Raw genomic sequence first — 15,142 nt, forward strand, 5'->3', positions numbered from 1 at the left:
AGGTTGATGGGAAGGGAAAGGAATGGAACAAGGAGGGAGAACGAAGGAATAGGATCCTTCGGCTCTGATACCAAGTTGATGGAGAACCTTAGGGAAGGAAGGGGAAATCAGAGTAGAGAGGGGGAAAAGAAGGTTTACACTCACACATTCATTCAATAATCAAATTGCTCTCTAAATCTTCAGTCGATTACAAATTTACAACCAATATATAGGAAAATAGGAACATGAAATTAGAAACTTAACTGGAATGGAAATTAGCCTAAATTAGGAAACAACTATAAAAAGGAAACCAAAGCAAGGAAATAAATCCTACTCCTACGTTCAAGTCTGGAAACTAAAAGCATGAAATAAAATACTAGGTAAACTACTAATTTTATTTCCAACCCTTGTTGGACCAAAACCCTGGGTTGGACCGGTTTTTCTTGGCTCTTGGCTTCCAAAGCCGGTCATGCTGGTCTAATCAAGAAAGGGCAGCCGTATCTGCATCACTAAATTAGGAAGCAACCATAAAAAGAAACCAATGCAAGGAAAGAAATTCTAACTCCTACACTCAAATCTGGAAAATAAAAGGCATGAAATAAAAGAGAAAATAAGTTATTAATTATTTCCAACCCTTGTTGGACCAAAACCCTGGGCTGAACCGGTTATTCTTGGCTTTTGGCTTCCAAATCCGATCATGCCTATCCAACTAGGTAAATGCAGCTTTATCTGCATCAACTCTCCTCTTTTGAAAAGAACACGACTCCCTCGAGTTAGGAAAATGACCGAGGAGACCGTCTGAAGGAATACGCTGAATGAGGAACGATCCCACCATCTTCTTAAGCTTAATTTCAGGGAAATCTTTGGCAGGATGAAACTTCATAGTCTTATTGGCATGCTTGAAAGCATAGGTAGTTGGCATAACCACAATGTTGTACTTTCTTGTCAAGCAATCAAGGTTGACTAAGAAGGATATGGCAAAACTTCAGAGGGAGGACGTCACATTGGACTGTATCCTTAAATCCACCAATAGAGTATGTGACCAAAAACTTATCTGTGATCTTGAGATTAGTGATGTTCTCCCAAGCAACCTTGTAGGGATTTGGATGTGGCACTGTCTTCAATCCCAGTTTACAAATGTCTTCAGAGACAACATTAGTGCAACTACCTCCATCAATGACCAAGGTTAACAACTGGTCATTGCACTTCACACGAGTCTAGAAATTACTATTGCGGTACCAATCTTCATTGTCAGTGACTTTCTGAGTGGTCAACACATGACGAATGGCATAAAAAGGATGGGGGTCCTCATCACTGAGTGCCATTGACTTCACCTGGCGCACGCTCCTCTTAAATCAATTGTGTCAGAACCAAATTCCTCTTCGGGAATATATGGTATAGGAGAATCCTTATCAATTAAAGCAACCAAACAGCTGGGACATTGAGCACTGATATGTCCAAATCCATTGCACGAGTAGCGCCGAACTGTAAACTTTGTTGCATTAGAAGGTTTATTTGAACCACGCCGACGGGCTATGGATGAGTAGGCCGTGAAGAAGATATTTCAGAAGCATGTCGAGGTGGAGAATATGGCCGACTAGGTCGTGAAGAGGCCATAGATGTAGCACTATCTTGTGGTTTGCTAGATGACCTTTCTTGGGTAGGAGGCTGTTGCAGAATGGAACTAGTACCTCGAGGGAAAGTATTTGCAAAATTTCTCCAACTGTATGGGCGTTTCAGACTTTCCTTAACCTGATACGATATTTGCACGACATCTTTCATTGTAAGCAGTCGATTAGATGCAAGGGCAGCATTAAGTTGAGGGTGCAAATCATTGCGAAATTGTGCCACCAAGACTTCTTCGTCTCACTCAAAATCAGAATTTGTGGCCAAATAATAAAATCTAGCAACATATTCTTCAACGGTCAAATTCTCCTGTCTCAACTGTCCAAACCTGAGACAGGTTTGGGGTTCGGTTATGATGTCTCAATTTGTGACTAATCCAATGCCTTGGGGTCCGGTTATGATGTTGTTGCTTGACCCACTAGACTCGGGCCGTGCCTTTCAGTTTAGCCTTTGCAAATAGGATCTTTTGGGCCTTAGTCAATCCGTACCATCTGAAGAATGTCTCTAAGCTATGAATCCAGTCAAGGTGCAGTTCTGGATTATTATCTCCATAAAAATCAAGGACATCCAATTTTGCTGCTCGTTCTGCTCCATCATCATATCGACCAGTTCCATATGGTGGTAGTGGTGGCAATGGTAAGGACGGATTCCATGGAACCCAACCCTAGGCTTATTCCTAATAAAACAAACCTAGTTTGATGAAGAATCTGCATCAGCTATCTTTTTGAAAGATTTCGATTTCAGTTGGGGCAAAATCACCCTGTAAAATTGAAATCTGAAATTTTTTTTATGCTTTTGTGCATTGGGTGGCCAATTGTGCTGGTCCTCAAGCATACTACGTCATTGAGATGTCTCGTTGTCACGGTACAGAATTGTTTTTGACTGTCAGCAGTTTACTCAAATCAGTTTTTATTTAATTTCTCCTAAATCTCTGCTGATAAGTTCATCAATAGTGAGTCAAAGGTGTAAATTGGTTAATTTTCTGTTGTGACCGAGGCCGTGAACAGGTACATGAGTTAGTTAACTGTTAGTCATAAGGATGTATGGAAAGCCTTCGTAGTTTTAACACTTAATTAATGGAAATGAAAAGCTTTTCTGGACCGTGATATTAATTTGAAGGCATAAACATCATGTTGTTTTTGCTCGACAAGTGCAAGAATTTATATTTTGATAAGAATGGGTTAAAAATCCGCTTGTTACTGTAATACCTATAGGAGTAGGTCTCTTCTCCAGAAATGAGTATTGTTATAAGAGGGCTGTCTAGAGCTCATTCATTCAGATTATGTTTACCTGTAACTTTACAACAGAAGCTGTTCATCAATTCTTCTTTCTTGGCGTCCTTAATTTTGCATAATTCTCCCCCAAGATTTACTACCCTTACTTTCCTATCTGAAGCTATTTGTTATGTAAACTTCATCAACCTTGTGCATTTGCTGCAGCCTCCTTTGTGGGAAAGGTACCAGCAACTACTGAAAGAGTGGGAATTGGCCATTAACAGAGGCAACAACTTCCCCAATGGATGCAAGGAGAAGGCGACTGTTGAAAAGCCACCTATGTTCGCTTTTTGTTTGAAACCACGGGGCTTGGAGGTGCTTAACAAGGGTCCCAAACATAGGTCACATAGGAAGTGTGCAGCAGCCAGTGGGCACAGCAATGCTTTTGCAAGAGATCAGGATGGTGTCCATGTTTTTGGTAAATTCCTCTCTCAATTCCTATCTCCAGTACTTCTTCTGTACTCCATCTGATGTCATATTTCTTCTCCCTCCCCTTAAGTAACAATTTGGTGTCATCTCTCGTCAGCATATGACGTTTATCTTTATTTTGCTTTGTTGTACCAGGAAGAAAATTAAATGGGTATGCATTTGGGGAGGAGAGATCTTTAGTTACTGGTCATAACCATGAATCAGATGCTTCCACTTGGCTTCAGACATCAACAAGGGTATTATCACCACGAGATGCAGTTAGTACAGGCTATCTGTCAATGAGCAGCGATGGTGCTGAGAGGAATCAGTATCCAAAACTCAATAGAAACAAGTTGAAGAAGATTGGAACATTTTTATACCCCAACGATATAAAAAGGGGGTCTGTGCCGGACAACCAAAGATTGACAAGCAGGAGAAATTGGGCCTGCCGTTCGAATATGGGCTTACCTGAGTGGCCTAGCCAGAGACAGTACCAACCAGAAGGCTCCCATAGGCAGAGAGCTGAACAGTTGGGTTGTTCAGATCTTGATGAGTTTAGGTTGAGGGATGCATCAGGTGCAGCTCAGCATGCATCCAACATGGCAAAACTAAAGCGAGAAAAAGCACAAAGATTGCTTTACAGGGCAGATCTTGCTATTCATAAGGCTGTGGTCGCCCTTATGACTGCCGAGTCTATAAAAGCTGCAGAGTCGGAATGCACAGAAGATGGGTAGAAGTCCCAAATGAATCTGCGATAAACGTGGGTTACAAAAAGCCACTGGAAAGACTTTAGGGCATTTCAACTGTTCAAAAACAAGAACACTTTCCATGGAGATTGGCATTGACCTTGCTTGCGTAGCAGGCTGTTATCTTCCATGGGTGGTGGTGGCTGGTGAATTGATGATAAGTTTGACGTGGTGACTGCAGGATGGAAGTCGCCATTAGGACAGTTTTGCTCGTCGGCTGGTTTACATCCCAAGAGTTTGAAGGAGGTGGGGTTTTTTTTTTTTTTGGGGGGTGGGGGGTCGGGGGTTTGTAAAATTCTGGTTGCTGATCTCATGTACAGAATATTCCACCGTTTTTTTGTTGTCTTTTCTCCCGCCCCCTTCTCTCTCTCTCTCTCTCTCTCTCTCGCGCGCTTGCGCTTTTGTCTATGCCTCAATTCAGTCAAAGTATTTGCCAATGATGGAGCAGTTGGCCCAAATTATACCATACTGCTGTGTTGGGATTACAAAAATATGTGTTTTGCTCGTCTCCATGGTGCCTCAAGTCGTACTTGGAGAAGGTTATTTGTCAGAAACATAGCAACTGATATGCTCAAATTTAGGAAAAGAAAGTTGTAAGCCTTTAAGTATTCATTTGTATAACATGTTCACAGAGATCAGAGTCACTATCACTCTGCCTTATCGTGGTAACGTTTTCATGGATGTTGCTCGGCATATGAAGTAAAAGACATGCAGGTGGAATTTGAAAATGGTGATTGCTCTATTTGAAAAAAAAAAAAAAAAAAAAACACACACACACACACACGCGCTCAGGATTTCTAATGCACTCAGATTGAAACAGATTCAAATGGATCAACAATTCTTCCTATTTTTTCTTTTAATCTGGTGTGACAAGGTTAACCATTTTACGTGCAACTGAAAATTTCAAAATGGTTGAAACTCCATTTAAAAAAAAAAAAAATGCTTCTTACAAGATCAATGCTTCTCGTACACTCAGATTGGAAAAGATCCAAATTGGTCAAGTTCCTATTTTTTCCATTTTATCTGCTGTGAATTGGTAAATCATAACAGGTAAGACTCTAAACTTGCAGTAGCCGGCCTCGCGCTTACTGCAGAAGAAAAGACCTGAAATTGAGCTTCTATTTGATTCTCATGCACTTGATAAACACCTCTGCAAGTTTCTTGTACATGTGATTCTTCAAATACGTTGTCATCACTTTCTTCCTCCCCCGAATTCCCATCTGTTCCCTTGCTAGTGGGTTTTCAAGCAAATATTGAATATTTTGAGCAAGGATTTGAGAGCCTGGATGTCCAACAGGATGGAGACGACCTGTTACATTGTGGTCTACAATCTCTCTTGTCCCTCCAGCATCTGTTCCAAGAACCTGCACCCAATACGATTTGATGCTCAATACTGGTTCCATGCAATGACGAATCAATGAGCTCATACCATCACCAGAAGGCAAATGCAAACAATAATCTATCGTTGGCAATCTTTCTCTCCTATTTTAGGGTGGAGTGATTCTGCTGGTGTTTCTTTGGGGGTGAGGGGAGGGTTAAAGTTACTTCGGTGAACAAGGTATGCTATGGTAGATTTTGGTTGCTAGAATTGCTAATACCGAGGAAGAACTCTACTTACTAGTGAAACTAGCTGAATATTGAATTGATCATGGAGAATCTTACCGTAGATGCTCCAATCTCGTTATGCTTTTATGTAAGCTAAAGAGTGGGTAGGAGTAGGGAACCAGACCTCACTAAATGAATATTTGTCAACCATAAGGAACCTTCATGACGAAGGCCTTTTTCCTATCATTAGCCACAGAAGTCACCATAGGGAACCCTTTCTTTTTCTATCATTAGCCACAGGAGAATACAATGCCAGACATTTGCAGTGAAATCTAAGGTTTTCAGGGTAGATGCCTGCTAAGCAAGCTAAAGCGTGCAGTTTGCTGAAGCCCCTATCCTGGTTTGAAGGCCAGACTACCACCGACTATTTTTTTTGGGGGAGGGGGAGGGGGAGGGGGGGGGGTGGGGGGAGGCTAACCTGGTGGAGTCAAAATGTTGTAACCAGGGAAAAGAAAGTAGGTCTCAAGAAATAAGAAGTTAGCAAAAAACATGAATGCATGTACTAATTTTCGAGAGATTCCTTGATAAAATAGTAGCTCCTTTAAGTGGAGAAATGTGCTTATATGGGTTCCCTTAATTTATCTAAAAATAGCTCCAGCAAGTGGCAAACTAAAAGGAGAGTTAATTAAGAAGGTATGCTGAAGAAGGCTATGGTTGGCACCAGTGCTGGGAATCACAGTGCTGCAGGTCAGAGGCCCTGAAGGAAAGGAAGACATGAAGGACAGTTCAAGAAGGTGAGGAAAAATTTTGACGAGTTATGATGATCTCAAGACACTAAGAAGTGTTGAAAATCAAGAGTATCTCTTTGTTGGTGCCTCTGACATTCATTTAAATAGGAGTGCATATTCAGATTTTCAACCTTTGACAATTCAAGCATGCTGTTGTTTGTTGCCACAATGTTCATGAATAAAACTGCAAAGCAACATCAAATATAACCATACGCATATCATGGATAAAAGAAAAGAAAAAGATAGTGCATGGTTCCCAATTTATGTTTCTGAGGTAGAATATAAAGCATCAGACTCAAAATGCAAATGAGATGATTACTTGAAAGCTTTGAAGGAATATCAAGTTATCACCTTTCAGGGCAGAAAGTGACCATGACTTCTAATAACTGAAATTGGAGTTAACTGACTGTAAAATTAAGCTGATTATCATACAAGAGTGTTATGAGAAGATGATGACATAAGGCAATGATCCACGACACAAATAATGATCACTAAGTTAGGGTGGTTGAAACGTGAAATGGCTAACTGAATTTGTCTTAAAAAGGCAATCAAGGAAAAAAGTCAGATGCAATGTTGAAATAGGAGCGACAACTATTTCTTTATGGACAAGGGGTATTTTGGAACAAGGATTAGTAGGGTCGATGCCTTCAGGCTACGGATAGCAGTGAATAGAGGGTTAGAACTCTTTAACAATTTTCAAAGATTATGAATGCACATGACATCCCTAAAATAATCCTGTGAGAAGATGAAACATCCAGATGAACGGACTAACAGCAATATCAATAAACTGCTTCAATTGAAGAAAAGGGAAGTTTATACGATAGTCGTACCGGAAGGCCAAATGCCATAGCTTCGATAGTCACTCTTCCAAATGTTTCTCCAAGTCCCTGTACACCAGTTGAAAAGAAATTAAATTTTACTTAATAAATTTTAGTAATTGTAGGAACTGCAGGATAACTAGACATTATAAATCTTGGGAAGAGAATCTCAGGTCATGGAACATAGACAAATACCTGAAAATTTTACGTATGGTGGAATCAGTAATATTCCATACACAAACAAGGAAAAGAAACAGACAAACAGAATACAGGTTAAGAAATTTTAATAAGAGAAATGCTTCCACATTCACATATAAGAATGGAGGATCAACATTTTTGGTCACCTTTGCATAACCATGCCTGTTTAGCAATTTTAATATAAGAAAACAAAATCCACCAACAGCCAAGTAGCTAGAAGACAGGAAGAGAGTAATTTTCAAGGGAATGCATTCAACAAAACTCCTTGTACTAAGAGGAGGATATCACAGCTGTTTGAAATAGTAAATTCCTATTTGAATTGTAGAAGTTTAATGATGGAAGCATGTCTTTTGAGAGAATGAACTTACTGGCAATAAGAGGAGAAAATTTGCTCCAACAGACCTATATTTGCACTAGCATTTGATGATCACCAAAAGTCAGAGGTTTACTTATGTCTAATATCAAACACAAGCATCAAGCTTTTATGTTAACCAAGTTTGAATGTATAAGTGCAGAACTTTATCAGCCCATGCTGTTCAGGTATAAGATGACATAGACTCTGAAGGAAGATAACAGTGGGAATAAATATTAATAAAAGGACCAGAGAGTGTATTTTTCCCAAATCTAGAATTATATGGTTTACATGCTTTGATTAGTTGTCCTTGGACTATTGCAACCCTCCCCATCCCCCACCCAGGAAGCAAAGGATTTTCTAGGTCACTAACAAACCAGAGGCCTGAATCCAGCAGTTAAATTGGACAGACTCAAATTAGATGCATCAAGGCGGTGTTTAAAGGGAACTATAGGGTTGGATTCCCTGACTTGCAGGTCCCATGTGCTAGTAGGGTGAGAAACAGAACAGTAAAGTAGTGAATAGTTAGTGCTTATCCCCTTTCCATAGGCGTTTGGATAGGTTTTTGGGATCCAAAGAAGGGAAAATGAGGAGAGAAAGACAGAAGTCATGGAGATCGAAGGAAGGGGAAGAGGGGTGAGAGAGAGAGAGAGAGAGAGAGAGAGAGAGAGAGAGAGGGATAGAGAGAATGAGAGGAAGAGGGAGAGGGTGAGGGAAAGGGAGGAGGCAGGGGAGATAGATGTTGCTGCAACGATTTCAATTCGAGCAGCGAGAGCTCCAGCCACAGCCATGATGAACGAAGACTTTGATTCACCATTTTTGCAATCAAATTGGAGTGAATAAAAGTAGAGAAGTGCAATTTCTGCCCTAGAAATCTTCGGTGATTTGTTTTTTTTTCTCTCTCTCTCTCTCTCTCTCTCTCTCTCTCTCCCTCTCTCTACTGCAATGGTGAAAGGAATAGAGGGAGAAGGAAACTTATAGTAACTGCTGCGTGATTTCAATGGTGGAGAAGATGATTGTGTGAGTGAGGCACAATGGTGCAGTGGTGGGTTTGGTGATGAAATAGGGGGTTCTGCGATGTGCGGATGGCTGCGGGAGTGGCAGGGATTGTGCTGGACTTGACTGCGCGATGCTTGACGGAGTTGCGGCAATGGTGTGCAATGCTAAGAGAAGCAGGGGCATACATGTTGAGTCCAGGACGGGGCACTACAAACTTGCATAGAGCCATTGGGCGTTTCCATTGTAAATTCCGCAGAGTCCTGCCGAATCGGTAGGACATTGTGAGAGGCTGGGGTGGGAGAAATCTTGGGCCATGTGGGCCGACAGGAAAAAAGTGATGTTTTTTTCAAATTCCTACCCCAAACAAACAAACACTCACAGACTCCATTGGGGTGGAAAAATACGTACAACACTCCCACCCCATCAAAACCCCTTCAATCAAACGGGCCCATACTATTTCTTGCTCGTGCAATGTAAAGTGAGTGATAATGGAGGAGATTCATTGGACGTTGTCAGATGGATTCACTCAAAATTTATGCTAAAGCCTTGATGTCCAGGGTTATCATCTCAATCCAATGAGGGAGGCACTCTTTGCAAGCGGGATTCCTCTGGAGTTTCTGATCCCACATGCTGATTTTGAAAGCACAAAACAAAAATGCAGCTGCGTGGGAAATTCTACAGCGAACTAAGGCCAATGTGGCCAGCCAAACCATGTTTTTTCTGGCCCCTTTTTTTGGTTCCAAAGGGCACCCAAGGTTCTGGTTCAGAGGCAAAGATTTAAAGATTGATATCAGATTCCGGATCATTTCTGTGTGATACCAATCCAGATCAAATTGGATAAGCTGATCTACAAAAAGGAGCAGTTGATCCTGTGAGCAAAAGCCAGATATTGCTAATGGAACAGGCGATACATGGTCTAACAGATAGGAGAAGCCCCACAATGATTGTCCAAAAAAAGGCAACTTGGTGCAGAAAATTGTCAGACTGAGCAAAAAATTGGGGTGAAGCAACAAAATAACTCGAAGCAATGCACAGCTTCCTTTGTGAACGGATCAACGTTGAGTCAATTTTGACCTTGAGATCTCAATGAGGTAATCTGCTCACCATGCAAGATTGAAAACTATTATTTTTTCAAAGATCTGATAGGTTTTCATTCAACATGCACCTTTTCACGGAATGTCTTAAAAGAGATACATTGTTTACAACTTTTTTCATAGATAACTGCGAATTGTATTGCTTACAAATATAACTCAAGGCTTAGCATCCAACAGCAACGAAGGCTGAAGCCTACATCTCAAATCCAAACGTTAGGCTATCAGAAAAGGTGTCAAGCACAAGAAATCCCCAGAACCCCATCCCAGGCCAGATTTTCCTGCTTTAGAATTAGTAGGCCTAAAAAAGTAAACAATATTGAAAAAAAATACTGATAATTATGCAGAGAAATAGATTAACATTGAGCTTGATAATGAAACTTGTACTCTACTTCTTCTTCTTATTTATTTATTTATTTTTTTGGGTGTGAAGAAGGGGGGGAGGGGTCATCAATCCATCTTTCATAAAAGTACTTGGTCCTGTTCATTTGGTTACTTCATGTTGTCGAGTTATATTTCGTTCTCCTCTCATTACAATAAAATCTTCTTCAATTTATGATTTACAAAGTGGGGAAAAAAAGTAAGAATAAAAAGTTAGATATACTATCATGTAGATCTTCCAACTAGCAAAGGATATATATATATATATATATATATTTTTTTTCCCTAAATTTAAGGTCTAGTGAAGGGATGCTCTAATTAGTCTATCAAAGTACTCTACTGCTAAGCAAAAAAGAGCAACTCAGTGCACGAGGCTCCCTCTTACAGCAAGGTCTGGAAGGGGCAAATGTCTGTGGCCTGACCCCCTGCTTCGCAGAAGATGCTGTTTTCAAGTTTTGAACTTGTGGCCAACATGTTGCAATGTGCAACTTAACCGTTGCGTAAAGGTTCTCCCACTATCGAAGTACTCTACTGCTACAATATGCAAAGTCCAACTCGATATGAACCTTTGGAAATGTACAAATTGTTGTGCAGGGAACATTTTCAGTAAGAAAATAAGATCAATCCACCTTTTTCTGAAGTTGGATTTCCATCAGACAACCAATCCCAGTCAATCTATTTCTCAGTTTCAATAGACATCATCAGTTATTTAACCAAACACTGCCAATAAGAAACAGAACTTCTAATGATATCCTAATATCAATATCTGAAATAAACAATGATTTTCATGTAAATGTTATAAGATATAATTAGTCAACTGGAAATAAATATTAACGTCATGAAGTGGTAGACAAATAGGAAGAGATGATCACCTGAGAGTTTATAATGTAAACATCTGCCGCAGCATAGAGTGAGGCAACACGTGTAGTTGCAGGAGTCCATAGCACTGCCTTTGACAGGTTTGAGTGTTGAGACAAGAATCTGAGCAACCCTTTGACATAAGGAACTTTATTACTCTTGGATCCAACAGAGCCAATTAAAAGTCTAAGATTCTGCTTCTTAGTTCCCTCTTTGTCAGACAAAAGTTTCCTCATTTTGTCATCGCTAACAGAGGATAGAGTATTTGTGTAATTAGTGAGCACGGGGAGAATCTGTAACGCCAAGCCTTTCTTCTCAGCTTCATTGAAAGTAAAAGTAGATTTCCCAGAGCTGTATAACCCATTTGAAGATTCATCAATCTGGTGCTTACTTTGAAACAAAGCTCTTAAAAGTTTCTTCCCACTTAAGGAAGTATCTTTTTCGCCTATTTTGGTCAAATCATTGGTTCCCGAGTTTACCAGAGAAAGGTCTTGTCCTACCATCGATCTTGCTGACTCAAGGAGAAACAGTTGGCCCTTTCCAGGGTTAATGCTACTAAGAGACAACACAAGCATATCATTATCTGTTAATCCCATCTCCTTTCTAACTGCATCTCTTAGCAGCTGCCTTTTCTCTGTCATCTTTTCAGTGCTGAATGATGGTGTATTTAGGGAGCAAGGAATGCCTGCTACAAAGGCCAGTTCATCATTAACAGAAAGTGGAACCAAAGCACGCTGAGACTTCAGCTTAATGCCTTCTTCTTCACACCATGCTAGCCATTGTTTAGATTGTGAATCAGAAATAAAAATCAGCATTTTTACTCGGTTGAGTATTAGCTTTGATCGATCAAAGTACTCCCGTCGATTTTCCATGATCCACCAAACAATTTGATTTGATCCTCCTATAAATCGTTTGAGGTATTGCTCTGAAACAAAATGTTGATTTCATTTCAGGTTAAATCACAAGGAAACACACCAAATAAGAAGAATATGATTTCATTTCATTCATAGACTCTGTGTTATTTTATGTAAGATCATCTAAAGTAAAATATTAAAAGAAGAAATATCAATAGCAGCACAAGAAGTGGTAGCTTTTACAATGCACACAAAAAGCATTGGAATCCCACCCATGCTGCCCATTAGAAGTATAAATTATTACAGGAAATAAAAATGTCACTGGTGGATTCAATTAAAGGACTAAAGAGATCCTCGTCCTTTGATGCTTCCTCAACTGTATGCTGATAGAGTTTGATGCTTACAAACAAGGTAAAGCAAAAATAGTACTGCCATTCATGAATCATGATAGATTAAAAAGCATCATCAGGATTGGGGATATGGATATAACTGCACATACTTAATGACAAGCCATAAGAAATATTAGCATTTGTACATGTTATTAAAAAGGCTAAGTTTTGTTGTTGTTGTACATGTTATTAAACGAAGCCAAAACATTGTAGCGTGGGATATCACATGAAGCTTTGGAAAATCATTTAAGATAACTCAGGTCATAAGCAGGCAGGACTTGCAAGATGAACTACATAATGAAGATTATATGTGCTAACCAAAATGCAATTGGCAGAAAGCAAGAATGCACTGCATCAATGGTTTGGTACTACAATGGCAAAAATATATTTGTGTGTATAGGATGGCAATCAGGCTATCTGTTCCTTCTATGGATTGAATATAGCACGAGACCAATAACTTATTCATGTAAATTGCATGGGATTACAGTATGAGGAGACAAATTCCCCACACAAATTCCTTTTACGATCTGCATTTGATTAATATCAGCCATTTCAGCTTGTCCCTTTAATAACTCGATAGATATATCCTCAGGGCCAAGAAAATAAAATACCACTCACAGGTTCATCATAAAAGATAACCATTCAATTTAGTTATAGTGCAAATACCACAAATAGCAACACAAAGCACTTTTCACATCAGGATTACAGAAAACACCTTGGAAGTTGTAATTTAAGTTAAAGTTAGATCAGTTAACTGTTGGGAAGGGATTTCTCACCAATCCACGATGCACAGACAGCAGATCCTGCAATGATAAGATCTGCCTTCATGGCAGTTTTGTAGCTCAGCTCTGCCTTATCTTCAAGTACTTTGATCCTTCGCCTAGCAAGCTCTGCCATCAATCCACCCTTCTTGCTAAGAACCACAGAAGACACAGTGGCTCCACAGCTCAAAAGCTCTGTTGCCAACTCCATCATTGAAAGTGGGGCCCCTGTCATCGAAAGCTCATGGAATATCAACACAAATTTTCTAGACCAGACAAGACGTGCGAATTCCCCCCTCCTATTACAAGTACCTCTTCGCCTTTCAGGGTTCCATCCCAATATTCTGTCCTCTGTTGACCCAAAGGGACCAACAAATAACCCATATGAAGTATTTCTTTTAGGAATTTCATCTTCCCGCTCCTCCAAGCTGCTGGTTTGACCTTCTACAGCAGCCTTTTGTTTTTCACGTGTCTTAGCACGCAGCCTTCGTTCCATAGTTGTTTTCTTACTCCTCCTCCTACGGGATGGAATGTGATCCCCATTTTTGGCCAAAGACACATCCAGTCTCTTAAACTGTGATACATTTTTTACTCCCTCTTTATTCACAGTAGAAGCATTTTCAGCTGCCAGAGAATCTCTGTTTGTAATCAAATCTGGTTGATGATCCTGTTTCCTGTTAAAAATACCACCTGGTTTACTTCTATAACCTATTAGCTCTTCCTTATTATCACTGTGAGCCCATCTGGACTGAACATAGAACCCTAGGTAGGTCCACAGAGTTATTAAGAATAACCAAAACAACACACGGTTACTCCCAATCCACCGTAAAAGCCCTCCACTGCCTCGAGCTTCTCTTCGAGGAGTTCGACTTGAATGTAATCTTCTAAACGAAGGAGAACCTCTAGGAGTTGATCTCCCTGAAAGTGTGGATTTCAAGCTCCCGCTTTGACGTAAAGATGCCTGCCTAACGACATTTCCTTGAAAATCTCTGTTGTCACTTTCCTCCATTTATTTCTTGCACTTAACTCATACAAAATAAATGCTGACCATTAAATGGAAACCAAATTCCTTATCCGAACCAGCAGAAACCTTGAAGAACTAGCCAACAATTGTTGCGCACAACCGAAGAAAACACTGTGCTCGATCGTTTACAGTTCCACACAGGAAATCTACATGAAACAAGAAATCAAACAGTCTTCTGACTACAGAATCAAGATCAATGTCACAACAAACGATGAATTCATCGAGGTACTCAAGGATCCACTGTAAGAAGCACTCCTAAGCTGCATTAATGAACTCAGAATGCTAAACCAGTGAAAAAATTCAACCAGAGCAGCTCACTAAAGAGATTCTTGACAATCAACCGGGCATTACGGTAGTTCAAAACAGATTCTTCACATTCTTGATTAAGAACAGTGGAGAAATGAAGATCAACAAAAAAATCGCAAATTAAGTGGAAACTTACTTAGTCGCAAGTTCTTTCAGTTTTTGAATTCCCCGAGAAATCCAAAAAAGGAAGCACAACTGATCAGTAGCACTCAGCTGCTGCGAATGAAAACAAATTACTTCGATCTTTGAAAATTTTGAGATTTTGAAAGCTCAGAGCAAGAGATCTGGGCAGCGATTGGAAGCAAGAAATCGGAAATCTCAATAAGAGGAAAAGACATGAAAAAAGCTTAAATGCAAATGTTGGAAGCTGATAAAAGAGTTGAAGACTGTCAGTTAAGGCTCGATTTTATAGACAGAAGAAAGTGAATGGCAAGTGTGAGAGTGTGAATAGGTGACGGTGACGAATAACAAACATGGGGTCACCGAGTCAAACTCAGAGGAAATCGGAGTGATACAAATGATGTTCATTCATTTTTGTCAAAGTTGTTGGACCATTCGTCCACCAAGTCACCAACTGTTAACGCCAGTTATCTTTGAATTTAGATCCGCTTCACGTACGGACACGTGAACGAATCCACACTTTGTTTCGTTTCACCCTTTCTCCAAAATGGAATAAATATTGGATTCTCACGTGGAAAAAAAAATTGGCTGCTACCCGATTTTAGTCAAGTAGTTGGCTTATTCA

The 15,142-nt window shown here is 40.0% G+C and overlaps 2 protein-coding genes across 2 annotated transcripts in view; one reads left to right on the top strand and one right to left on the bottom strand.

The window, feature by feature from the left end:
• LOC122057758 overlaps positions 1 to 4,499 on the top strand; it is a 15,160-nt gene extending 10,661 nt beyond the window's left edge. The window contains exons 4-5 of the mRNA XM_042620006.1: positions 3,045 to 3,297; positions 3,444 to 4,499. Coding sequence (XP_042475940.1) covers positions 3,045 to 3,297; positions 3,444 to 4,021 — 831 coding nt within the window. The 3' untranslated portion in view covers positions 4,022 to 4,499. The remainder of the gene's footprint in view (positions 1 to 3,044; positions 3,298 to 3,443) is intronic.
• A 325-nt stretch (positions 4,500 to 4,824) lies between these two features.
• LOC122057759 lies at positions 4,825 to 14,798 on the bottom strand. The gene is made up of 5 exons (XM_042620007.1): positions 14,534 to 14,798; positions 13,083 to 14,237; positions 11,078 to 11,988; positions 7,197 to 7,253; positions 4,825 to 5,397 (listed from the first exon to the last, which is right to left on the bottom strand). The coding sequence occupies exons 2-5, from the start codon at positions 14,074 to 14,076 to the stop codon at positions 5,152 to 5,154; spliced, it is 2,208 nt and encodes a 735-aa protein (XP_042475941.1). The 5' UTR covers positions 14,077 to 14,237; positions 14,534 to 14,798; the 3' UTR covers positions 4,825 to 5,151.
• Positions 14,799 to 15,142: the final 344 nt, after the last annotated feature.

Source organism: Macadamia integrifolia, chromosome 12 (assembly GCF_013358625.1).
Source record: "Macadamia integrifolia cultivar HAES 741 chromosome 12, SCU_Mint_v3, whole genome shotgun sequence".
Lineage (NCBI taxonomy): Eukaryota > Viridiplantae > Streptophyta > Magnoliopsida > Proteales > Proteaceae > Macadamia > Macadamia integrifolia.